The sequence below is a fragment of the Rhynchophorus ferrugineus genome, unplaced genomic scaffold (genome assembly GCF_030347505.1).
Source record: "Rhynchophorus ferrugineus isolate W39M unplaced genomic scaffold, kcgeb_rfMv2 rfM8, whole genome shotgun sequence".
Lineage (NCBI taxonomy): Eukaryota > Metazoa > Arthropoda > Insecta > Coleoptera > Curculionidae > Rhynchophorus > Rhynchophorus ferrugineus.
Window position 1 is genome coordinate 16,640,532 of NW_027472587.1, and position 26,844 is coordinate 16,667,375.

The 26,844-nt window shown below is 33.3% G+C and overlaps 3 protein-coding genes across 6 annotated transcripts in view; 1 reads left to right on the top strand and 2 right to left on the bottom strand.

Moving 5' to 3' along the window:
• Nucleotides 1–27: 27 nt before the first annotated feature.
• Sdhaf3 (Succinate dehydrogenase assembly factor 3) lies at nucleotides 28–26,386 on the top strand. 3 transcript variants are annotated; one of them, XM_076412266.1, is made up of 3 exons: nucleotides 28–318; nucleotides 373–552; nucleotides 26,368–26,386. In XM_076412266.1, exons 1-2 carry the CDS (start codon nucleotides 139–141, stop codon nucleotides 541–543), a joined length of 351 nt encoding a protein of 116 aa, XP_076268381.1. In that variant the 5' UTR covers nucleotides 28–138; the 3' UTR covers nucleotides 544–552; nucleotides 26,368–26,386. The 3 variants fall into 3 exon arrangements, with proteins under 3 accessions (XP_076268381.1, XP_076268380.1, XP_076268379.1); XM_076412265.1 differs by lacking the exon at nucleotides 26,368–26,386 and adding an exon at nucleotides 17,573–17,783 and having other exon boundaries at nucleotides 30–318; XM_076412264.1 differs by lacking the exon at nucleotides 26,368–26,386 and adding an exon at nucleotides 4,606–4,808 and having other exon boundaries at nucleotides 35–318.
• CtsK1 (C1 family peptidase 26-29-p) lies at nucleotides 554–3,554 on the bottom strand. Its single transcript, XM_076412228.1, has 10 exons — nucleotides 3,294–3,554; nucleotides 2,994–3,090; nucleotides 2,331–2,551; nucleotides 2,022–2,270; nucleotides 1,740–1,967; nucleotides 1,500–1,682; nucleotides 1,314–1,440; nucleotides 1,148–1,256; nucleotides 901–1,088; nucleotides 554–837 (listed from the first exon to the last, which is right to left on the bottom strand). The coding sequence occupies exons 1-10, from the start codon at nucleotides 3,334–3,336 to the stop codon at nucleotides 648–650; spliced, it is 1,635 nt and encodes a 544-aa protein (XP_076268343.1). The 5' UTR covers nucleotides 3,337–3,554; the 3' UTR covers nucleotides 554–647.
• Nucleotides 4,520–26,844, bottom strand: part of LOC143201271 (protein turtle homolog A) — a 461,942-nt gene continuing 439,617 nt past the window's right edge. The window contains exons 8-16 of one of the 2 annotated variants that reach the window (XM_076412222.1): nucleotides 26,341–26,471; nucleotides 17,552–17,711; nucleotides 8,969–9,255; nucleotides 8,723–8,900; nucleotides 8,497–8,655; nucleotides 8,227–8,439; nucleotides 8,034–8,165; nucleotides 6,662–6,792; nucleotides 4,520–4,758 (exon numbers count right to left, since the gene is read on the bottom strand). In XM_076412222.1, the coding sequence (XP_076268337.1) occupies nucleotides 4,618–4,758; nucleotides 6,662–6,792; nucleotides 8,034–8,165; nucleotides 8,227–8,439; nucleotides 8,497–8,655; nucleotides 8,723–8,900; nucleotides 8,969–9,255; nucleotides 17,552–17,711; nucleotides 26,341–26,471 (1,532 nt within the window). In that variant the 3' untranslated portion in view covers nucleotides 4,520–4,617. The remainder of the gene's footprint in view (nucleotides 4,759–6,661; nucleotides 6,793–8,033; nucleotides 8,166–8,226; nucleotides 8,440–8,496; nucleotides 8,656–8,722; nucleotides 8,901–8,968; nucleotides 9,256–17,551; nucleotides 17,712–26,340; nucleotides 26,472–26,844) is intronic. The other variant, XM_076412221.1, reaches the window with a different exon arrangement.

Sequence of the window (26,844 nt, forward strand, 5' to 3'; positions counted from 1 at the left end):
ATGGATTTTTTCCCTCTTTTGATGACGTTTATGTACACACATTATTTCATTGCCTTGTTAGCGATAACAAACAGAACAAGAAGGATGACATAATCATATCTTAACCTCACAATTTCATTATTTTGAATTCAGGGAAATATGTCTCAGACCTATACGCACGTACAAAGGGTACGAGTTTTATATAAGTTAATTTTAAGGCTTCATCGAGGATTGCCTGATGAACTACAAGTCATAGGAACAAATTACGCGAGAGACGAGTTTAAAAGACATAAGAAATGTGCACCCCAGGAAGCTGTTATTTTCATGAACGAATGGACGGTTAGTTTGCGCGATTTATTTGTTTATATGAATTATGTAACGTTATTTTTTCAGAATTATGCAATATCATTAGCAAAACAATTAGGGATGAAGGGAGACACAGCAAATATAGGTTCTGGGTTGTCTAGTGATTTCCTAGAGAGTTTGAGTGATGAACAGGTTGTTCAGTTATATGAATTAATGAAAGCTTCAACTGCTCCTCCTTCAGAAACATGTGATAAATAAAATTAAAGAGTAAGTACTACTTATTTTTATTTAAACTATCTTGATTATGTATATAATAAAAATATAGTTTGCATTGTAACTATAATATCACCAAGAGTTTTAATTTAAGCTAAATTAACATATGTAGGACTGGTCATAACACCACAGTTGTTTTTCTCTGAGGACATAAGTACATAACCATCATTGCCCCAATAGTTAGACCAACTGTTCTTTACTAGCCAGTAGTTCTTTCCACCAATTGTTCCATAACCAACAGCCAAGACTGCGTGGTCTAGAGAATCTTCAGTGTTGCCACTACAAAAAATAAAAGTAATGTTAGGAAATCTTTGAATAAAATCTTTTAGTAATTAAAGTTACCAGTTTTCATCGTAATAAACTCCATTGGAATAGAAACTGAAGGTTTTTTGACTTGCATCGATGGCCACACTCACAGGTCCATGTTTGAAAATAGCTAACCTGAGCGCCTTCTCATCATTTTGAGTTACATTGACCCAATCAGAGATCTTGGCAACTTTTGTTACTTTATCCGCGTGGCAGTATCCGTCCTGTGAAACAAAGTGAATTGTTATTAATTTGTCTCTTTACTGGGGACCCACAGCATTACCTGTCCCAGGTACGGACCATACTCTTCTTCAGTTGGGATTCCACCATGTTTCAACATCCACTGGTAAGCTCTGAAATCTTCTCCACCATCACAACCATTGTTTCCATATCTGCACAAAGTCACAACATCATAAAACAGACATTAAATTGTTTTACCCATTACTTACCCCCACGAACAATCAATCAAAGCCTGTTGGGATAAACGGACAAGTTTGCCTTTATTTTTCAAGAAGTATGCTCCTTCGATTGTACCGACAGTACCAAAGGACCAGCATGATCCACAGATTGATTGATCTAAAAGGAATTCTCAGTAATTAAGGTCCACCCTTGACTGAAGGAGAACTAGAATTTACCTTTAACAGGTGTTACGGCACCGTATAATCTCCAGTCCCATTGATCGGGAAGGTCTTCTTGATCATCTGTGGTGTACGGGAATGGCTTTCCGCCGTTGTATTCGCCAGAATAAATTTTTCCCCTCAAAGCGTTGCGTTCAGCTTCGGTTTTGTCGGCCAAGTGGTTTACAGCGAGGGAATATCCTTGAGAAGAATATTTTATCTATATAGGTCCTATGGGATTGTCGTTTTAATACATACCAACGTTTTTGCGGTTATGGGAATGAATGAATCTGATGTTTTGTTTAAAGATTTCCTTCCTGAGGGTGGCTTCTTTTACGTCAGTGTATGTCTTGCCGTGTTTACGTGTGAATTTACTGAACTCAAAGTCGACGTGGCCCTGACGCTCGGGCTTGATGAATTCAGCCATGGGGTTGAAAGTGTAAATGTGTTTGTCACCAGGACCAGGGAATGAAGTACACGTCATATCTGCGAATGTTAAAATAAAGACGTTCCCCTTTCCACCTTAGAATCAATACTCACTGGTTGGAATTTCGAATATTTCCTCTGATATCGGGCTGACATCAAATTCATTATACTGTACATAATAGTGGTCATAATGACTGCCCAAAAGTACATTATAGCCTCTCATTTCAAATCTCACAGGTATCGATACTTGAACCCCTTCTATTGCCTTTTGTCTCACCCATAACATATAATTATTTTTCTTCTCACCTATAACAGTGGTTAAGTTCCATTTCTGGGTGGTGATACCTTCAATTATCTCATCACCTATAAAAAAATTTTGGCTTACAAAAAGATCTGTTGATCATTTTTTATGGCGTTAAATACCCAAATATTCAAATCCAGTGAGATCAGGTAATACGGTTTGAGAATTAATTCTCTCCTCGCTAGTTCCATTGACTTGAAGGCATGTGATGGAGTTGGTGACGTCTTCGGTTGTCACTGGGGCTATTTTCAAACTGGTACCGTATCCTTCTTTACCTAGTTGGTATGTCTTGACCATATCTCCATAATAATCAATTCTTGATTGATTGTTGGGGCCATCATACCTGATGATAATAAATAGTCAATGCAGCTTGAATTATTTTTTTGAGACACTGTGTTGTTAAATATGTAAATATATAATTTATTTTATAACAAGTTTGATATTGGTATTACAAGTGAATATTAAACAAGTTCCACATTAAGTGCCTGATAAGCAAAATAAGTCTTACTTTCTCAACATTAAGAAAATAAATACAGACACATTTTTGAAGTGCCACTTTGTGATAATTTTAGTTAACAGGACATTTATTGATATCAGATTAATGAGTATAGATTTTTTGTATAAGTACTTTGATAAATTTTACTTTACTTTTACGTAGTTAAATAAAAAAAACTGCCTAAAAGTGGTTTAAAGCTCTTGAGACTGCAGAAAATACTAATTGGATTTGAAGTTTGTTTTGAAAAAAAAAAATGAAGTTTAAAAAAACCTAGTCATGCTACACTTACCAAGCAGAAAATGGCTCAATTATTTCAGCATAGGGGATGACGATCACAGCTTTTACAGAATAAACGTCATTCCATACAGGCAGATCCACTGCATTAGCTACAAATAATCTAGTTAGTTATGGACATTTGTTTGATAACATTAGGATCAATATAACTTTTGACCTAACGTAATATCTTGATACTGCTTTAAATTATGAAAATAGTATACTACATATATCTTCTTAAAATTAAATTATAATTAATTTTAATGCAATCAAATTTAATTTAAATATATAAATTAATTATATTGTAGGTACTTACCAGCGAAGAAAGCTGACGTAAATAATAACCCAAACACCAACATAATTATGTGGCTTATCCGGGGTCACACTTCTAAATGATTTCAATTTCACTGAATGTCGAGTTTTAAATTTGTTTCTATTTTCGCAAAGGCTTTGTTTACTTATCGCATGACATGAGAGTCTATTCAGTGACCCGGCACAGCTGATTGGTGTTAATCGATAGAGGAAAGAAGTTTTGATGATAACATCGTCTCTTTGGCAGTCTGCCACAGAGTAGGATTATTTGTTCTGCGTATATCAGTATTTATAGTTCTAAGGGCAATTATTATCAAAAATAACAATAATTGTTGTGGATGGAGTCTATTCAAACGAGTTTAATTATTTGTGTTGTACGTGCGATATGAAGACAAAAACAAACATATAACAATCATATAAATTAATTTATTTTGTTTATTATAATACATTTATCCATTAAATACTATTATCGTACATAAGTCAATTTTATACAATGTCTTTCAATAGTCGGTTTCCTCGAACTTAAATCGAAACAAATAACAATATTTTCTTTATACAAACACGCGATCGATGACGGTTAACCCCATCTAGTTTCACGTAGAAGAACCAAAATCCATAGCATTCTCGAATCGCTAAGTTAATGAATATTTATTTCGTACTTATCATAGGCCTTAAGACTGTTCTACGTGTTTGTTCGTCGGATTTCTTTTTGGCTTTGTACAAAAAGCTTACAGATTAAAATCCCGGAAAATGTTACTGCAAATACATAATTTTTACATTAGTAAGCACTGAGATCATTGTCCTCTTCGCAATTGTCCTAAGTCGTACTATATATATTTATGAAACGGAAAAAAAAGGAATCACACTAGTATGATGAAATATCAGCTGGAAGATTGAGGGTATTTCGTCGGTTTGACAGACGTTTGCGGTTCAGTCTTTAAAAGTAAAGTAGGCCTCTTGATAGGCGTTGAAGAACGGCGAAAGGAAAAAGTTTCGTTAGGTCGACAACATTTTGACAACGGATTCAGTTGTTTTTGACAGTTTATCTTTTACTATGATTTAAAACTCTTTTTTGTTTTCGATCATAGTAGGAACATGAAAATGTTATTAAACAATGACATTAAGTGTAATTTTTGACTAATATGTTGTCAACCTAATAATAAATTTAGTACATACATGATTTTAAAAGTTTACAAATAACACATGTCACACTTTCCTATATGTACATAGTTTCTTTTTTTTCGATTTGACCTGGTAGAACGTATAATTATTTTTTGTTTGTAGGGCTAAAGCGTCTATAGATTTTCTTGTTTTAGTTTTCAGTTTCTCTAGACACAACTCTCGGGACCTGGTATGGTGTCGGTGATTATATGTTCCCGTCTCATAGTAGCGAAGGAACTGTAAGACATGTCTCTGGGCCTTGTCCTTGGTCTGCCCAGCGTGTTGGTGATGTCGTAGTTCGAAGTTGACTGAAAATAAATCGTAAAATTTTTTTAATATATAGTATTTTGCTTGAAAACGAATGACTTATTTTTTCCTTCCCATTCTCACCAGAACTAGCACATATAACATTTTTTATACTATGATCTGTTATATTTAAATACATTCGTAATTAGATATATATCATCAGTATAAATAGGATCATGTACGCCCTCTATCCGGTGGCCGTCGAAATTCTGGTTTCGAACGATGTTGGATCGATAAAAACGTCAACTGTAACACCCCAGTTCTGTCTTGTTTGTTACATTTTAACGAGGCCGATTTGTTTATTATGTATACTGAATGGACCTTAAAACTTAAAGCCTTTATTTCAGATTGAATGCGTATTAAAAAAATGTTACAACCCCATTTATATAAAGTAGAGTCGTGTGCTTCAATATAGCCGTTCTGTACGACATATAAAGTGGTGTAATTATATGGAATCCCCTTTAGCGTAAATGGCTTTATCGCTATTTCAATCTCGACAATAAAAAATCCATTATTGTCCTACATTACCGGAGTGATTGCTTTTTGTTTTTTTTATCGACATTTTAACTATTTTTCAGAAAATAACTTTATGAAATAAATAAAAACGGACGTTTTATCCGGCAAATTGGCTAATGACAGGGAAAATATTATGTGTGGTACTTAATCATAAAGATGGCATAACAAATGCCCAGTAATGTTCTGGTGCGTATAATCGGTGTGAGGTTATAGTGTCTGGTATTAAGAAGACATAAGGTTTTATTACCTTGAATTTTTTATATTTAACCAAGGTAACATCTGTGTGAGGCCTTACTTTTATAATTTCATCAAAAAGTACAGTTTGTTAAAACGGTTTAAATATTAATTGAAATTAAAATATTAAGTTTTTCGCACTTTGTGAAATCGGTATACATAGGCTATTCAAATCTTTACCGTAACATTGTTACAATATTTGAACTTACCGCTATTATTTCTATTCTCGCCAATGATGAATCACTGCGAAAGAAAGCAAGTTCTCCGTGGAGAACAAAACATGTAGGAGAATTATATTCAGTCAATTGTCAGTTGAAGAAATTCCACAGTTTCGAAGATGCAGGTCATTTGTCAGCAGTCAAGAGAACATATAATGGTGTGATCAAAGTAGGCTAAACGATTTTCGAGTTTTTGAGGTGAAATTAAATTATTTATTGGTATATTGGTTTTATCTGACTACTTACAAGGTGTCACAGGAAATATTTTTTGGTATTCATTTCTTGGGGTTTGACGCTAGCGATAAAGGGGCAAAATATATGTTAATATACAAATTCCAAATTTGATTGATGGTACGTAGACAATTTTTGAGATCAGATGGATGGCAAAATATCTCTTGGAATGTGTAATGCTTCACTATATGTCCAGGATAATCCAGAAAAAGCTGCGCAAACATGCTGCTTATTCCATTAGGCTTATACATTTGTTTTAAAGGATTTAAAAAAAATTGAAAGTATTATCCATGAATAGCGCTAGTTTTCCTCATCTTTGAGGTAATTTACGGATTTCATCTCGAAAGAAGGATTTAATTTTTTAAGGACATTCACGAATAGACCCATTTTTTGGTATCTTTGTTATAAGTGAAGCGTTGAACATCTGACCATCTGACCATAATGATCCAACCATCTGTTGTAAATCTTTTAAAATTAATTTATACACCTGATATAATATAATGTATATAATATTATATATAAAAAATTAAATTGAATACCAAATATTATATTCAGATCCATAAACCAGGAATAGTTCGAATAATTAAAAATATTAGTGTCTAATCTCCAACATTAAATACTAGTTTTAGAGGTTAACAGTTCAGTTTAGTGACAGTTGACACGCACTGGTTTTGTTTTATGGCCTACTAGTGCTGGTCGTACTTACTTGCAGATCTGGGAACGTTGTTGGGGACGCTATACTAATCTGGTTCATAGTCGGAGAGAATAGGTCGTTCGGCCTTGGCAGTTCTGGTGGCGTTGTGTTCGGATGATCCTCACCTATTTCAAGTTTCGTTACTAATGGCAAAACAGCATTACTAGTACTCCATGTATTTTACTAGTTTCTAAATCAAAGTATATCTTGTTGTGTTTATTAGGAGTATAACCACGTATACATTTACGTGCTATTAGTGCATGGACTACGATGATAATGATGATGATGATGACCAAGTACAAAAATCCCCAGCTATTTTCTATTTTATCTACAATCTGGGTTATTGAAACATTCGAAAGAAAAACTAAAAAAAGTAATTAAATAACCACTATGAAACAAGGAAGTAAATAAATAAGAAACACAATATAGTAAAAATATATTTATTTAATACAAAGTAAAATACTACAACTTAATCATAAACATTAAAAAAAAAATTAAAAACATGATCTAGGTATGGCAAGACTGTTTCGTACTGTTTCTTGTACGACATGGAAGTTTATTACTACAGAGTATTGACTAATGCTAGTGCATTTATAAATATTTGTGCAATATGTTTAATGACTAGGTTCAAATAATATTTACGACCTGTTAGACGAAAGGAACTATAATGGATATGCTGTTATTTAAATGTTTGTAATATGACGACTAGTTTTGTTACGAACTATAATATTTCATAATACAAAGGGAATTAAGAACCAGTTTTTAAACCGATTCATATAGAAATTATGATCGGTAGGCAACTATGTATACAACAAAATGAAACTACCAAAGTTGCTTATTATTAAAACAAAGGAAAATATACAATTATTTTAATATTGACAGTTTTTATTAGGAGAAAACTTGCAATTTTTGTTAGTTATTTTTAGTAGATTTATGAAGACAACCGAACAATAAATTAAAAAATATCATAAATAATGTTATAGGCAATTCTATATACACCAATATCTAAAATAGGCAACCAAAGCTATATTTTTTAAAAATGTCAAACACTCACGCTAAATATATAAATAATTTAAACTTTTGATTGTTTCTCTATATATCATCATATACATTTATATGATTACGCTAAGCACTATAGGACGGAAGTTATTTTACATTATTTGTGTTGTGTTTCTCGTTTGTTTATTCTAATTTACATTTTATACACGATTGGTTTCAAATATGACGTTTGATGACTAGATCATTGCGCGTTATGTAGCGATGGGTTTATAGCGTTTTTCTATCTAGACGTTGTCGAAGTGTTTGAAAGTGGAAAAGTGTCTGTTATGATTACGACAATGGCCGCTATGGTGTTGGCCGAGATGGCAACGACATAGACACTCACCTCGGGGGGTGTTCAGGATGTCCGGCTGCCTCTTGGAGTCCGAGGCGCCGGTGAGATTGTCTTGCGATTGGTAAGATGGGGAGCAGTCGGCCGCGGGTTTTAACGTGTATGCTACTACGTAGCGATTGTCACCTGTTATAGTTAAATTAATGAAGGATAACTTGTTATGGATAGGTGGAGTTTTCGTACTAACCGGTATTTATTTCTAACATGGATCCTTGTCTCGATTTTGAGTTGGTTTTTGAGACATCCAGGGTGATGTGGTGGGGACAGTGGTTGGCGCCGTCGCAGTGACGTTTCCTCCTCACGGCTATCACCACAATTACCAGGACGGCAATTCCCAACGTCAATAAGGAACCTGTTAGGAGTCCCGCCAGAGGTACTATGCTTATGTTGCTGTTGCCATCTGTAAATTGGTAACAGTTAGAGACCTCAAGATCTGGAAATAAACGTGTGGTAGTACCAGTTCGCTTCTCCGCGTCGTTCAGCATTATGTCATCCAGCACCAGCTTGTCGCTTTTGCCTTTTGCGTTTACCGCATAAACCACGATCCTCAACGAGGGAGGTGAGGGGAGTAGTTCCCCCAGGTCGAGATGGAACAGCGGATTCTCAGTTTCACCAACTGGAAAAGGTAATTTTCTCATATATAAGCTTCAGAATAAATGGCAAAGCGGACGATAGGTACGTACTGGTTTGATTGATCCTTAATCTCATCGTGTGGACATCGAAAGCCTCCAACACGAACTTTTGAGGGAGTCCGCCATCATAACCCGCCTTGCACTCCACCTCCACGATCTCGATGGTATGATTATTGACGCTTTTCAACGTGCAGTTCGTCAATGGTGATGGTTTGGAGGCCGGTACCACCTGAAAATTATATTTTGTCATTTACGGACTATCCTATATACTTTTATGTGCAGTTGTTCGATATTTACCTGAAATATACATGGCTCGACTTGTTTGCCTATGGAGTTCGATCCCCAACAAGTCAGGGTGCCGTAGTCCCTCTGAGACTTTGGCGTGTAGGTTAGTTCGCTAACGTTGCCGCTAGAGGTCGCGAAACGCGGCGGATGTACGTCAAAACTTTCGCCGCTGTTGTTGAACTGCCACAGGAACGTTATATCGGTAGGATCAGCGGAAACTTGACAGCGGACTTTGAGGATTTCGTCCAAGGAAGCCCCGATTATGGTAACCTCAGCGTCTTTATTACAAACAGGGGCGACTAGAAAAAATAGAGAAACTTATAGAGCTCTCTCTGTTTTAACAACTTTTAAACCGTCTAAAAGTTGACGAAAAACATATATTATATAAGAAATTGTAATCATATCATTAATTAATACAAAGTTCATGGAATGATATACGCAACTAAATAAACTATTTACACAGTATGATCACACTGTGTTAGATAACTCTGGATATATAATGAAATGGATAGTTAAACAAACACCCAATAGTTAGGAAATATTTAAATTACACTAAAGGAGAACAATATTGATAAAGTATACTTGATAAGTAACATCAACAAAAAATTTTGAAATTGGAAAATTCATGCCTATGTTTTAAGAAGTTTATATTAGATTTTAAAGTTTTCAGAGTTGTCTATAGGCAACTAAATATATGTATTTTATATTACGAGTAATCTCTCTCCGTGTGTCAACTCTCTCGATATGTTAACAATGAGTTTCAAACTCTAATTATAACATGGTACAGGTAACTAAAGAACTAGTTCAATTATAACAGTTAGACAATACGAGCAAATTATGTACATCTGAAAACAGGCAACTTAAACAAAGACAGTTTACAATGTCAGTTAAAATTTAGATAATATTAAAAGGAAAAAGGTATGGTTCACCGTTATACTACTTGATGAAAACGAAAATAATAATTTATATTGGAAAAGTTATGACCATGTTATAAATGAGATTGGAAGTCTATAGTTGATTTTAAAGTTTATAAAGCGATATATAGGCAAATGTATTTTATAATATGAGTAAAAATTAAATCAATATCCTTTAAATTTTATGATTAAAGTATATTTATTATATAAGGAATAATATTTATTTTAAAATCCATAGCATGATACAAGTAACTAAAGAAATCAGTAAAAAATATTGTGTAATAGGCAACTAAGTAAACATAGATTACAATATCAGTTAACATTTATATATTAATGAATGGACGGTAATATATAGTAATACGGTGCATTATTATACTATTCAACGGGATAACTAAAAGAAAAATGTATAGTGGAAGTAAGTGTCTTAGATAGTATTACGGCACAATTTCATATCAACACTTAACTTATAATAGGCAACTTTATAAACATCTGTATATAGGCAACTAAATTTACATCACTTTGAAATATAGGCTAACGATAAATAATATAAATATTTGTTCGGTTGTTTTGAAATAAACGATTAAAATTTAATATTTATCCAGCGTACCACCGTTGAACTTTGTCGGAAACGTATATTTCGCGTATGTTATTTTATTATATCCGGAATTTATCGCCGATCCTCAACCGAATCCGTCCATTCGTTACAATATTTAAGTCTCTTTCGTAATATATTAATTTATTAGGACGGTCGCTACACCCAAATATATATAACGAAAACGCTCGCCGCCAGGGGACGTCCCGAATATTTCAACTGATTATTTCGATCCCTTTGAGATAAACCACTAGTCGTCCCGTCAACCCGCAATACCCCCCCCCGTCTTGTCTACCCTCCCACGTATCTCACACGTTTATTGTTTACCCTCCGGTCTGTATAAAATAACAGGTAGCGCAAAGTTTGCCGGATCCGAATCAATGGCGTGTTAAATCAGAAGAAGGCCGAGAAAAATTAACTGAAAACTTTCGGTGGAATTCAAAGGGTTGGCACGGGAATGGTAGTGGGATTCACGGATGAACGCTGCAATTGTTTTCTCGGTAAAGGGATGGTACGTGTACGATTCTGTTAGTTTGTTGTTTTTCGCGTTTGGATTGAACTGTTAGAAGCTGAAGTGTGGCAAGTTTTCTTGAATTTGGCCTGTACAAATTTGGGACCTATTGTTACGTATCAGAGACAATAATGTTACGTTACTTTCTTATTGTGCATAATTACACTAACATCAATAATGAAATAAGTGTTAGTTTTAAATTTTATGAAGTATGGGGTTGCGAAGTTATTCTAAAGGATGTTCTTTTACAATTTTACGTCCTGCGTTAATCGATACTGATGTATCAAAAGCAATTATTTCCATATACCTGATCAGATATAGTAAAACAACCAATGCACGCCATCAAATTTATAATGCAACGTTGCCGCATCAAGTTGTCGTTTCTTTTGACTCCGACAATAAAATACTAATAAAATAACGTTAGAAAATATAATTTATTTTAACATTATAGTATATGTAACTCATGTTTATTGAAGGATTTAAACTACAGTTATAGTTTATATGTTGTTTTATTATAGTTACTTTGATATGTGACAACAGTGTCGACTAGTATTAGTCCACATTTAGTTAGATGTTCAGACACATCAGCCTTCGTTCTGTCTTTTTTTAACTAGAATAATGCTAGTGAGTAAAATGACAAAAAATGCTCTGAGTTTAAAAGGTATAGTTTGTTCAAAGTTATTTTATACATTTGTCGTTTAAATTTGTGAAATAAAAACGTTGCAATGTTGCCGAATCAACTCCGAGTTTTAGTTCAGTTTGGCTTTGGCATACAACAAAATTCTAATCTAAATAAAATAATTGAACAAAAATGTTATCAAATATATTTTACTTTAACATTATAGTACATCTGAAAACTACAGTTAATTATCGAGCCGCAACAGTTTATAGGTTAGAGTTATAACCTCTCATCACTATTTTTTTCAAGAATTTTGCATACGTCTGACAACCGGACGACTTTGACAGACTCATTCGTTTACGTGTTCGAAATAATCAGGCAGCATTGTGTCTCTTTTTAACTAGAATAAAATGAGAAGGAAAATACTGTCTGATTCTGAAACGAATTTACAAATTACGGAAAGCACTACATTAAATATCCTGATGACGTATGTACAAAAAAACTTTGAATAGACTATATTTTACGTTTTTATAAACTGAATTTGGCAATATGTTCGACGGTGTTGATGACGCGCATTTGCTGTTTTATTGGAAGGATTATAAGTTCCTTAGACGAAATAATTGGATAATTATAATAATAACTGGACTTCGAAAAGAGCACAAACATTACTAGACAATGGAATTCAACAATATGGTGGCAAGAAAATTGTTACAGTCGCATTTATTTATCTCAAAAACGCTTTTCCAATTTACTGATAGTCAAAGAATGATAAGGAATATTGTGACGTAGAAGGGAAAGTGGTGAGCTTATTTAGATCATAAATGGGTAAGAAACAATAAGTAAAACTGAGTCGGAGAATGCCAGGGAACGAACTTATAGAATACCACTGGGTTTGGGATTGGGCCCTTGCTTTTTGTATTGTGCATATTGTACAAGCAAAAATAAAAGAGTCAGCAATAAATTCAATAAATCAAAGTGACTACTGACTATTGACTAGTTCGACTGTTTTGCGACTATCGACTGTTTCGACTATTATCAGTCGATAGTTCCCAACGCTAGTTTCGACAATGAAATATGATACATGATTTTTGATATTTTTGATTTGATCGATTGATATTTGGTATATAAATCCATCAGAGTATCCTGTCTTGAGTATTGTAGCTTTGTGATAGCTAGTGATAAATATTGCGGACGAAGATAGAAAAATTGTAGAAAGAGCAAATGGAATTATTCGCAATATAAATAAGTATACATAATATAGGGGAATATAATGTAGTAGTTTTTGAGTCTAAGTCACCTAGACGAAATGATAGCAAGATGTAAAAAGTTAAGGAGGAAACCGAAAGCCTTTTAAAAATGTCTGATCAATTTAGGATCAAAAGTATATAATGGGTTGCCCATAATTTTTATATATATATATATATATATATATATATATACCTATATATATATATAAATACCAGCAATCAAGAGTTATCGAAGCAAAATTATATAACGCGATATAAACTCGCAAAACAACGAAGAAAATTGATACGAAAGACACTGGATAAACACTGGCTATCAAAAACGCTGAAAAAAGCACGGCAAACTAACTGAAAATGTTAGGTTATGCTTGGCGAGCGTCGAGCTGGAAAATATGGGGTCCACAGACAGTCTCTTTGGTCCATCTTACGGACGTCCTCCGGCTGCTGAAGCCGGAAAATTCGATTGTCGGACGTTATGCCGCTCCAATAGTGTCAGCAAATTTTCGTTTTCCTTCTGTATCGACAGTCAACGTTAAATTAGGTTTGTTAGGTTTTAACGTATTGGGTTGTATACTAAATATCTGCAATTCTTCTTTGATAGAATTTCATGTCCATTATTTTTCGGTTACATATAGTTATTTTGTACATACATTATCCATCTATAGTCACGTCAAAACGTCACAATATTGCTGCATCAACTCTGAGTTTTAGTTCAGTTGGGCTTTGATATACAACAAAATTCTAATCTAAATATATTAACTGAACAAAAATGTTATCAAATATCATTTTTCTAACATTATAGTACATCTAAAACTACATTATACAGCCACAATAGTTTGTAGGTTAGAGATATTACCTCTTATCACTATTGCTTCCAAGAATTTTGCATACGTCTAACAACCGAACGATTTTGACAGAGTTTATGTGTTCGAACTAATTAGACAGCATTGTGTCTCTTTTTAACTAGAATAAAATAAAGCAGGAACATTTTGTATGATTATGAAACGAATTTACAAATTGCGACAGGCAATACATTAAACATCTTGATGACGTATGTACAAAAAACTTTGAATAGACTATATATCTCCGTCCAATTTATAGCATGGTTGAAGAAAAAATTAGTAAGGACATATTGGAACGAAATAGAAATAAACCAATTAACAGGTCAATTGAAAAGTCCCCGGTCTACCATAGTAAAACAATTTTTTTTTGGCAAAATTAATTTTTTTATTCAACATAATTCCCTTCAAGGGTGATACACTGATTATAGCGACCCTCCAACTTTTCTTTAGTACGATTTTTGTAGTACGATTTGTCCATTGCTTCAAAATAGGCTTCACTTTCGTCGATCACCTCTTCATTAGAAGAAAATTTATTCCCAGCGAGCAGTCTTTTGGGATCTGAGAACAGGAAATAGTCGCTGGGGGCCAGATCGGGAGAAAACGGTGGATGACGAAGCAATTTGAAGCCCAATTCATGGATTTTTGACACGGCGCATTGCCTTGGTGAAGCAGCACTTTCTTTTTCCTCAAATGTGGCTGTTTTTCGGCGATTTTGTCCTTCAAACGGTTCAATAACGCTATGAAATAGTCACTGTTGATGGACCTTCCTTTTTCAAGGTAGTCAATGAAAATTATTCCATGCGCATCCCAACATACAGACGCCATAACCTTGCCAGCCGACTGTTGCGTTTCCCATGCTTTGGAGCCGGCTCATCGTGTGCAGTCCACTCGGGTGACTGTCGATTGAACTTTGGAGTAAAATGATAGAGCCATGTTTCATCCATTGACACATATCGACGCAAAAACTCGGGTTTATTGATCATCTTCAAATACTGCCCCCGTCGTTGTTTTTGGCCAAAAGTGAGTTTGCGAGGCACCCAGTTTGCACAGGGCTTTCTCATATCCAAATATGCGTGAATGATATGAGGTACACGTTCAGTTGATATCTTTAGAGTGTCTGCTATTTTATTCATCTATTGCATTCACCGCCTTCGGTGCTCATTTTACCATGTCTAAACTTAGCATACCAATCTTTGTTGGTTGATTTTCCTGGGACAGTGTCCGGAAACTAGGCATCAAGCCAAGTTTTTGCTTCGACTGTATTTTTTCCCTTCAAAAAGCAATATTTTATCAACACGCGAAATCCTTTTTATCCATTTTGTTTTCACAATAACAATAGTTGCTTCACTCAAAATGCTATAATTCACAAACTAATGATCCGACAGCTGTCAAATTTATACAAGCATCGTTTAGTAGCGTAGTCTATGTGTCAGGCCGGGGACTTTTCAAATGACCTATTACTTTTATTGTATTATATCATTGATTCTTCCCGAATATTAAAATACTATAAAATATATTTGAGATTATTATTCCATTCCTTTTTCCACACTTGGCAATTAAACATAATTTAATACAAACTGATCTATATTGTATCGTAATATACTGCGGTGAAGAATTCGTACATCTCCGTCTGTTACCATTTACCATACCACTATTTTTAGTCGCTAGTTTTTATTACTATCGACTAGTTCTACTGTTTTGCGACTATCGAGTATTTGAACTGTTTTCAGTCGATAGTCTCCGGTGCTAATAAAAAGGATACATAAAGAAATTAAACAAATTCAACAGAAGTGGTTGCGTCGCAACTTTAATCCTATAACCTTGCCCGATCGTGTGGCGAATTACATCTCGGCGAATAGCTGGCCTTTAAACAAATTCATTACGTCGACGCCAACTATGGCATTTACTAAACGGTGCGCTTGTGCGAATGCCTCACCCGGCCATTATAGTGTACACGTACGCGGACACATATTCCGGCCCCTGGATACGTGGAAGGCAACGGTAATTAGATGCATGCCCTCTGGAGATGCATTTAAGTGGCAGAATTGCATTTGATGACGACCGCACACCTGTTTTCCTTTCCATCACGGCTCCGAGAGCTCGGAGGTGGGGTGTGCGGTGACACGTTATAAAGTGACACGTACGCGCGATGGTGTTGCTACGTCGATTCCGACTCTCTGTGTGCAGTTCGCTTGTAATCTACGCTAATTGTATGGAAATTTTACGTTACGTCGTTGTAAGAAGCATAGATTTAAAATTCCTACATTTGTATTCCGCTAAAATGTATCTCCGGTCCGTGCTTTTCGGGTATAAGCATTTCTTTGTTTAAATTTACCTGTGCTTTTTAGCGCAAAAATACCGTACACAGATTTCCTGGAACTTTTCACGTATAACTATAAAATTCGATAATTATAGTTGTGTTTCTATTACTCATCATCACCGAAGTTACCAGATGTACCGGATAGTCATTGCCGGTTCTTCTAAAAGATGTGGTTAGGCTCAAAGAGTAAAATTTTATTGATTTTACTGACGGATTTTTAGTGACTGAACCTATAGCTTAACGTGGGCTCTGAACTACGGTCCTCGGCATTAAGCCTACCGACTGGCGAGTAACCAACTTTAGAAATCATCCCAGAAAACATCCGGTCTTACCCAGCCTGGTTACTGGCGTGACTGGGATCATTTTCGTTGTCGGATTTTACACTCTTGTCTAGAACAATCACAAACATAACTTTTACGATTTTTTAATATATATTTATTTATTTTTTATATTCTATTAATTTTTGGATTACTATTTGATGAATTTTGGTGCAAATCGAGAGTGAATAGTGCAATATTTTAGTGTCCAACTAAAACAAAAAAAAAGTTACTGTGAGGGGCTTTTTTTTCTTAAAAAAGATCTTTTAATAAGTATCCGAATAAATAGGTCATGGCTAGTTAATCAAGACAGTCTGGATATATTTTTCGGATATATTAAAAAGCTTCTCGGAAGAAATTGTGAAGATGAAATTGCGGGCGTTTTAGGTACTTCCTTTTACAAATATATTACTTTACGAAGAGGGAATGTGTTATCAGGAGTTGAGAAATTGCAACTGGACTCTATACTTCCAGTTCCACATATTCCAATATGAACAAACAAAATAGATTAATTGTAATTTTTGTTTGCATTCAAAAAACTTCAGTGAGATTGGCTGGGAGGTGTTTATCTATCTACCCTATAACCCAGATATTGCCCTATCTGACTACTATTTGTTCCATTAAAGCTTTTAAATGGTTCAGTTTCTCGCCCAAAAATCTTGAAAACTACCAGAAAAACGCCAAAAGATTGACGATGATGAGATATAGAAACAAATATGACAAATATTTTAAATTTTTTACATATATACGTAAAAAGTGCGAGGAAATCTAGAAAATAAATTAAAATGTTTGCTTTGCTATGCGTTGGGAATTTCATCAATTCTGGAGAGCCCTTTTCCCATTAGATGGCAATTTGGTCGATGCCCGAATATTTGCATAATATTTGAAATATTCGCGGATGCACAGAGAGGAGCGAAATGCTTATCTGGAGCCTCAGGGCTCTTAAAATTTTCTGCGGCTCTCCCACCCTCGACCTCCTCACACACCCACCATCCCCTCTCAGCTGTTTAATGTATGAAACGAACCTGACTTCGGTGTCACTAGAAAGTCACTGTGGATTTTAATAGTTAAACTGTAGTATCTAAATATGTACGCGTAATATAACAATATATTCTATCATGCCTAAACGTTAAAAATTCTTGAGTTAAAACGCCTATTTATTATCCTTTGACATCATAGCATCAGATAATCATCAAAACATCAATAAATTGTAGCTAAATTCAAGTAAATACTCACATCTAACTTTTAAATTAACAGGCTGGCTTATAGTCTCTCCACGTTGGTTACCAGCAAGACATGTGTACGCGCCGCTATGCCATCTGTTGACGCTTTGAAGTACCAGGCTATTACTGCTGATGATGACTCCAGATGAGACGTTCTGGCTCACCAATGCTCTCTGTAATTTAAACAATTATGATTAATATTATATAGTAGTAAGAGTAAAATAAAATAAATTAAATTAAAAGTAGTACCGTAGAGTAGTTGTGTATTTCAAGTTATAAAATGGGGTAGGTTTTTAACCACAAAAACTATTAATTTACTTGAAAAACTGTTTTATTTTATGGAAAGAAGGTTACCAAAATTATGGCGATGGGACAGGCAGAAGACGTAGATACCCAAATTCAAAAAGTAAAGACATAATAATTAAATTCATTTAAATATTTGGGAATTAAAATTAAAATTAATGCAAGATAGTATAAAGAAATGAGTGTCATGATTGGAAATATTATGAATATATATTTCGCTTTGAACAATAGATTTAAACTCATTTGGTAACAAGACATATTAAAAGAGTTTAGAAAGCAAAAATGAAAAACTTCAGATCAAGACAGGAATAAGACAAGGTGTCAATTTAAGCATTTGTTCAAACTGCATTTAGAATATACTAATGTGAAAAAAAGAAATGTTGGAAGGAGCTTTTGATATGACTAATAGTTCAGACCGTCTATAAAAGATCTTAAACAGATGAAACATGGAATTATACTGAATACAAGGAAGTCAAAAATTATGGTGATGGAAGAATCAGAAGGCATAGTTACCCAAACTCAAAAAGTAGAAAGAATTGAAATTGAAATTAATGTAAGGTATTACGATGAAATGGGTATCATAATTGGAAATATTATGAATATATATTTCGCTATGCATAATAAACTTAAACTCATTTGGTAACAAGACAGGTTAAGAGTGTAGGAAGTAAGAAGGGAAACGAAAAGTTTTATATAACATGAAAATGGACTTCGTCGCTAAACTTAGCATATATATCTAAATCTGAAGATGGTTTTAGATCGATTAAAAATAATGTTACTGTGTTAATAATAAATAGAGCAATTAGAGTTTAATACCAAACGAGAGGATAATTGGAGAAAGGGCTTCAGTTTTAAGTCGCCTCAGACCCGCTAAACGAAAACAAGGAGAAAAAACACAGCACCGAAAAAAAACGTGAAAAACTCGAGAAACTGCCAATTTATTTACCACTTTCTGGATTTATATTTTCTACGAGGCACCGGGCGACCGGAAGAATGGAAAAAATTAATCCTCCACTCCATTAAAAGCGCCTTACCAGTTGTCCAAATTTCGTAATCTTCTTACCAGTTTCGGTTTTAAAAATATTCGCCTCCGTATTGGAAAACGAGCGTTTCTAATTTTTCGAACTTGTTCTTTTCTTTACTCTCCTACAGGCAGTGAGGAGGTTTTCTTCCTGAACTAAGGATAACATTAATATTGATCGATGCTTTTTATTTTCGAAAGTATCTTGAATAAGTTTTCGCTATTTTTTATATAACTTTCAATTAAAAATAATCGTTAAAAACATATAATTAAAAATATTCTACATATGCAATATGTGAATAAATGCAACTCTAGGGTTGCTATATAACTGCTTATCAACATGTCTTAACTTTTTATTATGTAACTAATACACAGCAAAAGATGTTGAAAATGAAGTTTAGTTGCTTTTTCCAATGATTCCAGACTGTTTGAATGTACTTTTTACAAAGAGAATGTTGCTTTCCTAGTATTTGAGGTAGTTGTGCTTTATTTTTCAGGTTCAATTCGTATAATATTCAATATTCTTGCTCAAATGCTTTTAAATCGTTCTCCGATCAACGCTGTGTCCATATGAAGTGAGTCAATTTTTCTATATAATTTATTTTATATAACTGTGACTTTTTTCAATAAATTGCAATTGTAATAACTAATAATCTTTCATGATGGTCCCAGTTGGTTCATACAGCCAAACCTATTTAATCCCACCAGATACAATATGGCTGTGATAGTACATTATTCTTTACACTTAGGGTTATTATTCCAGGTAGTGTGTCAATTTTATTTACCACTATTTACAATAAGATGAAGAAATGTTTTTTTTGTTGTTTAAGCGGCTTTTTATGCTCCTGAGCTTTCTCAACTCGTAGTACATTACACATAACTAAAATTGTTATTTTAGAGACTTCTAAATAAATCAAGAACCAAAAAACAAGAATTCAGTGATATCTAGTTACAGACTTTTTACAAATAATCTTTATTAAATGAAAACTGTTATAATTTTTAAAGGGACATTTTGGGTTAGATACATATATTATGAATTTTCAGAAAAGATATAAACTAGAGAAAGAGGATAATATATTGAAGGTTGGTATAAAGCTTCAAGAATTTCAAGGATTTGAGATGAATATTTCATATAATTTATTGGCAGTCGTTTTACAAAATTGATCTTGGTATTTTTTGAAAGGTTAGCCAATAATAATCAGTTGATATCGTTTTTACGTGTGTTATTTACTTTATCAAAGCATGTGGTAACTAAGCAACATATATGTTTAGCTGAAGCAAATCGAAATTTTGTAGTAATTTATGGTAATAATGCTACCATTGATAAATTATGTAGGAAATGATCTTAATGTTTCAAAATGACGATTTTACCGTCGAAGAAAAGCCTTAGGAATCGCAAGTATTATGATGACGTTGCTGGTAATTAAAAAAAAATCCGTACGACGAACTTCTTCGTTCAAGAGGTGATGAACAAATGTTATCACTTCTTGTATATTATAATATTTTGTTATAATATATTGTATTATACATTTTTGTTTATATTGAAATGCAACTGAATCGGTTATATGATTTTTTACCACTTATGTCTTGAAATAAAAGCTTTCAGCCATAAAAATATCGCATTATTCCGCGGACACCATAAAGTTCACCTTTTTCAACTAGTTTTAGTGTACTTATTTAATATAATTCAGATTTCAAGCAATCTGAAAATAGAGGCATTGTATTTTGGTGGTTTAACAATTAATGTACCTGCACGTTGTAATAGTTTCATTGTAATTATCCTCTTGCTATCGGGAAAACAACGCCACTAGGAACTCGATATTGCCTTCGACGTTATAATCGTCTCGAACGTCCAGCATCGACATCCCCCTCATTCTGGTAATACCGAGCTTATCTCTTCCCTGTAAGTCCATCGGCATCCAAATATCGGATGACACGGTCTCCACTATCGGTTCAATTACCAAGACAGCCCCCGAAACTTCTCCAGATATCGACTGAGGCCGATAATGGGCGAGAGGGAGAGAGGAAGAGAGAGGAAACGCCGAAGGAAATGGGCAAACAAATGATGGATGTCGCAGTCCCGATAGCTGGTTCGCGTCCAGCCTCGATCCATCCCTTCGCAACTAATGCACTTGGAAGTTTAGATGACGTGTTTAATTTAGAATTTGATGCGCTACAAACAATAAGTTTTCGTTTCTATAGATTGATTGATTGTTAAACCAAACCTCAGTCTATCACTATATTTATATTATTATATAGTATATCGCAGTGTAATTTTGCTATAATAATAAAACAATTTGAAATATTTTAATGTGACGTGAACTTTTTAAAAAATGGTGAATGCGCGATGGTACATAATAAAGTTAGATAAATTTAATTTAGATTAAATAAGATAAGATTTAATTAGATAAACTTAAATGACCCTATGTTTATACAAATTATATTAGTTATATTTTAGGAATTTTCATAACGTACATAATCCTTTTAAAAGCAAAATAAAAAGCTCTGAAGAATAAGCGCTGGTATATAATGTTGTTTTGTTCTTATATTTATATTAATATAAATATCTTTCTGAGCAATAAAGTGGTATACAAATTATAGAATATCAGTTTCATTTTGACTAGGAGTGCAAGTAAATGTTTTGAAATAAGATAGAGGAAAATGGTGAATGCGCTTTGGTACATGAAAAATTTAGAGTGATTTGAATATAAGCGAAATAATACATTTGCCTAATTTTATTATACGTTTTATTGTAAATTGCTAGTATTGGGTTCCTGAAAATATCCATATAAACATTTTAAAATGAGAGGCTAACTTATAAATTGTCCATCAAAAATCTAAATGTAGATGCCTGTTAATATTGTATTCAGATTTTAAACATTCTTGTTCATGATTATGTCAGAAATATTTCCTTATAGGCTTTTTACATAGAAATCGTACGTAATAATTTGAGCATAGGGAAGGGGCAGTGGTACATTATAAATTTAGATGAACTTGAATAAGTTATTGTATGTTTATACAAATTACATTATATTAGTTCCATTTTTATTAGGTTTGCTCTTAAAAAGGTATATAGAAAAGTTTTAAAATTTTAAAAGATGTATCCAACATCTAGTCCCAGCGGTAATATTACATTATATAATAGTAATATATTTAGAGCAACATACTTATACTGTTGGGAAGGATAAAAATATGATCCTTATAAAGTAATTATACAAATAAAACAGATTAGTGATATTATTTCTGGTACACGTCAACTTTAAAATAATATTGAGTGAAATGGTGAATGCGCCGAGGTACATAAGATATTTTGATCGACCTAAATATAAACGAAATAATGCATTCCATTAACATTATCCTATAAATTATAATAGCTTTAGGGTCATATATAAACAAAAACACCTTAAATTCCTTTTTTAATAAAATTTTTGAAATTGCACTAAATGGTGAATGCTCTTTGGTACATCAAAAACTTAGAGGACATACTGGAGAAGGATAAAAATATGAAAAAGGTGAAGAAGAGAAATATACAGATGAGATATATATCTACTATTAATTAAAATCAATATATTACTCAATCCAATTCAATTTAATTATTTGTTAACTTTTGATCATATGAAGGTGACCTGAGAAGTGACCTTTTTTAGAAAATATTTAATATATTTTAATTGTGGTATCTTAAAATATACGGGGATTGAAAATCCTCGTACCCTTTCCATTCCCAAAGACATTATTTAAACCAGCTGTTAACGGAGTCACAAAAAAACCAACACTCCCGAATATCAAACAATCCTAAACGAATAGAGTGCGCCGTCATGAATTCAAGCCTGTCGTTTATTGTACTTTTAAATACGATCGGGATTTCCTCTAGGAAAAAGTAATAAATCCACACGACCCAACTCCCACCACGTCTGAGCGCGCCCTCTACGGCAATCGGAGTAAATTATACGACTGCGAGCCGTGGCCGTAGCGCGGCAGTGAAAGGGGCTGGGGGGGGGGGGTTTGGTTGGTATAAGCGCCCATTTCCGATAAACACTTTCCGTTCCTTTTTCTTCGTCCATTCGATGGCTTTTAGTAAACGTTGTTCAAACTTTATTGGTTCATTATATTGATATTTGGTTTGTTTTGTTCAGTCTACGGCCGTTATTAAAATATTCGTGAAGGTTTATTCGGTTCTAATATGTTTTTGATATGGCGTCTGTACCAGACAGCGTTATAATAGGCAAAAACTTTTAATTGATTTTCATTTTTATTATATTTGTTGCTCTAGATGAAAATGGTGAATGCGCCGTGGTACATGTAAAATTTGTATGATACGTGGTACATGTTTGTTTGTTTAAAATTAAGAAAAACAAACAAAAAATATCAACTATTTAAACTAAGAAGACATCAAATCTGTTTTGTTAATGGTCCAAAACTGTTTTATAGGCGATGTTTAATTACTAATCGATTTCGAGAGATGTTTAAAGAATCTCATAGACTATTTCATCATTGACTGAATTTAATCTTTAAGATCAAAATTTTTCGATGAACTTGTCATGTCAAAGCATAATAATTTTTACTGAGTAAATTAATGACTGTAACTGTATCCAGGGTATTCTATAAACATCTTATATTACCTTCCAAACTGGAGGTAAGCAACTATAAAATTATCTATTTTAGTTAATAAATAGTTAGAACACAACAAAGTTACAGAATATAGCATAATATAGTTGTTTATAAGAAACATAAAACTAATAAATCAAAGTAGAAAACAATAAATATCGTCCCTAACTTATTAATTTCAGTTTGCAAATCAAAAACCGTACGTAAATAGAAACAAATAATATCACGGCCGCCTTGATTCCGACGCTATGCGGTCATGGATTCGGCGTTATGACGTACCGAAATTATTTACAATCTGAAATTATACGTATGTTTATTTTATGATGTGATAAAGGTCGTCATTGCAAATATTTAACGAGGATACGTTTGCATTTTTAAGCGGTGGACAGGAGAATTCAGTCGGATACTGTTCCCTCTTGCTTGGTATGTCGGTTTTAATCAATTCAAATTGAATGTTTATATAATTTAAATGTGTACCTAAACCTTTTAATATATGGTGAGGGGAAATGGTGAATGCGCAATGGTATATCATAAATTTAGATTGAGTTGAATATATTATTGCGAAGCACCAAGGAAATGATTACTGCAAAATGTTTATTATTGTAAAATTTTTAAATGGTGAATGCGTCTTGGTACATTAAAATTTTAGAACCATGTCCAGTAGGCTGAAATAATCCATTTAATTTAAGCAACTAATCAAATGAATATATCAGTTTAAATATGTATTAATACGTAAACGTACATAAGCTTTTCAAATAAGTTTTACGTTAAATGGTGAATGCGCATTAGTATAATTTTGTAAATAATTTAAAGTAAGTTGAAAATTATATTAGAAAAAAAAAATAAAGCAGATAAATGGGAAATGCAGGTGGATATATTCCTTATTTCATTCCCTTTAACGGTAAACTCGGAGCATTTACACTTTTATGGTTTAAAACCAATTCGATCGCTGTGTATCCAATATCTCGTTTAATCTCCGACCGATTGGCCAAATAAAAGACGCTCGTGAAGGAGAAAAACCGACAGAGCAGATTCGGTAATGCTGGCGGTATAACAATCGTTCCGTTGTCTCCGTCTTACCCGTTATCATGACCTCCTCCGTCGCGCTCGAGTTCGCCACAGCACCGGGCGAGACGGGGATGCTTCTCGAACCTACCCGGAAACTGTGGAAGCGTCAATCGGAAATGGTCGGACATTTCCCTAATAAGAACGATGCAGCCTTCGGCGACTAGAAAGCGAATCGGTTGTTTCCGTGTAGTTCCGGATAGTTCGGGTTTGGGTATGGTAGTTCAGGTTATGTTATCATAATTGTCATTGTTGCCATTTCATATTCATGACTGGAAGTTAATATTGAGAGAGAACTATTGGAAATCTAAAACTAAAAGTAATATTAAAATCATGGGTAAACCTTGGAAATTGTCTTTCACATTTTTTTTCTTGCGTCATATAACTTTGAAGAGCTTATATAATTATGTCACTATCTTTATTTTCTTTCACTGAGTCGACACTGATAAATGTGCTTAACAAATATAAAAGAATAATTGAAGAAGACAGAAGATTAAAGAATATAGAAGATAGAAGAATATATTTCATATTTAGAAGCTGATAATACGAATAGATGGAATATACTCCTATATACCACGGTCTTCTGTGTGTTTGAAATAAACTGTTAAGTAATGTAAAAGGGTGTTTTCATTCATCAAACATCAAAGTGTTAGTGCAAAGTTCTTCGAAAAACTGTTAGTGCATCCCAATGTACTCGCCAAACAGTTCAATGTACACCATGACAATGAAGTGTGTACACTCAAACGCATATTATCATTCGAACTGATTAATAGACACACAGAGTGAGATATAATAATCTCTAAAATAAGTTTTAGATAAGTTTTTACAGTAAATACTTACTGGAAGTGATCTTGTATATATCAGTATAGTTATATTCTATAACGGAAATCATTAAAAATATTTATCGCCTACGGGTAGATTGTTGAAGTTCTATGAGATGAATAAAAAAAATCTTAAATGAATCCATATGTCCATTTGCAGAGAATTTCAAATTTATATACACGAATCTAACATTTTAGAAATTTTTTTAGTGCCTAATAAATTGTAACATATTTATATTTATTTATCAATTAATTTTACAAATTTTAAAATTCCAAATAAAAATCTGCTTTGTTATATTTATATATTATACTTTTTCTATAAATCAGAAATATGAGTAACAGAGTCCTTCAGCTATTATATTTCACTGAATTTGAACTGTCGAAAGTTTTCCTTATTTTCTTTCACATTTTTTTTCAAATTTGCGTCATATATCCTTCAAGAGTTTATATAATCTCATAATATCTATTACTAACACATTCTTTAGAGTTACATAGTCTACACTGATAACTTCACATAGTAAACGAAGAAAGAAGAAGGGAACAAGAAAAAGAAGAAGATATTTGATCTTTGAAAACTGGAGGAGCACTAACAAGGAAATACTAATAGTAGTATCGCGCCTATATACATCTTCAACGTCTTCTTTTTGAAATAAAATATTTTAAGTGAAGTAAAAGCATGTTTTCATTCTTACATAAATCAAAATGTATATACAGTCACGTCACAAATATCCATGACGCATTACTAAAAAAAACTTTGAATAATAGACATATATATATATATATATATATATATATATATATATATATATATATATATATATATATATATATATATATATATATTCATTATATGATGTAATAAAAGTCCTTCAGCTTTGTGTCTTCGGGTTTTCTCGTAAATTTTAGCGAGTACCTTCCCAAAGGGGACCGTATACAGCCACTTTACGTGTATAATTCCTTTATTATAGTAACAAGAGGACGACTTACATCGTGATACCAGGTAATCTTTTGTAGCTTCGGGTTCGCCTTGACGTTACACTCGAAATAGACGTCATCTCCTTCTTTGATGTCTTCCGGATTCAGCGTGCTACCTAAATGAAGCGTCACCTGAGGCGGATCTGGAACAATACGATATAAATACATTGGGTGAAGCCTGCTATGTCAGAAGGTCGTCAAGAAGCGGGACTTTTTCGAGTTTGGTCTCGTTACTTCATATTTTTACGAAATCGAACAGTTAAAATTATATGAAGTAAGGAACAGTTTAGTGCATATAAATAAAATATGTTAATATTTATTAAACATTATTTATATTTATATATTGGACAGTTTTTTGATCAACTAGCATTAATTTAATTTGGATCTACAGAAATGTATTTATGCTATAGCAGACTTAGATATTATTCATTTAACTTAATGTATGAGAAATGTTTTCGATATTTATTATTTATTAACTTCACTAAATTCTTTCTTTCTACTGTAGCTCTTTCGAAA

Bases quoted from the DNA above. Each gene is read 5' to 3' on its own strand.
- Sdhaf3 (XM_076412266.1), top strand. From the start codon at position 139: ATGTCTCAGACCTATACGCACGTACAAAGGGTACGAGTTTTATATAAG. The intron at 319-372 runs GTTAGTTTGCGC...TTATTTTTTCAG, and splicing joins TTTTCATGAACGAATGGACG to AATTATGCAATATCATTAGC.
- CtsK1 (XM_076412228.1), bottom strand. From the start codon at position 3,336: ATGTTGGTGTTTGGGTTATTATTTACGTCAGCTTTCTTCGCTG. The intron at 3,091-3,293 runs GTAAGTACCTAC...GATTATTTGTAG, and splicing joins TACGTCAGCTTTCTTCGCTG to CTAATGCAGTGGATCTGCCT. The intron at 1,089-1,147 runs GTAATGCTGTGG...TTTGTTTCACAG, and splicing joins ATGGTCCGTACCTGGGACAG to GACGGATACTGCCACGCGGA.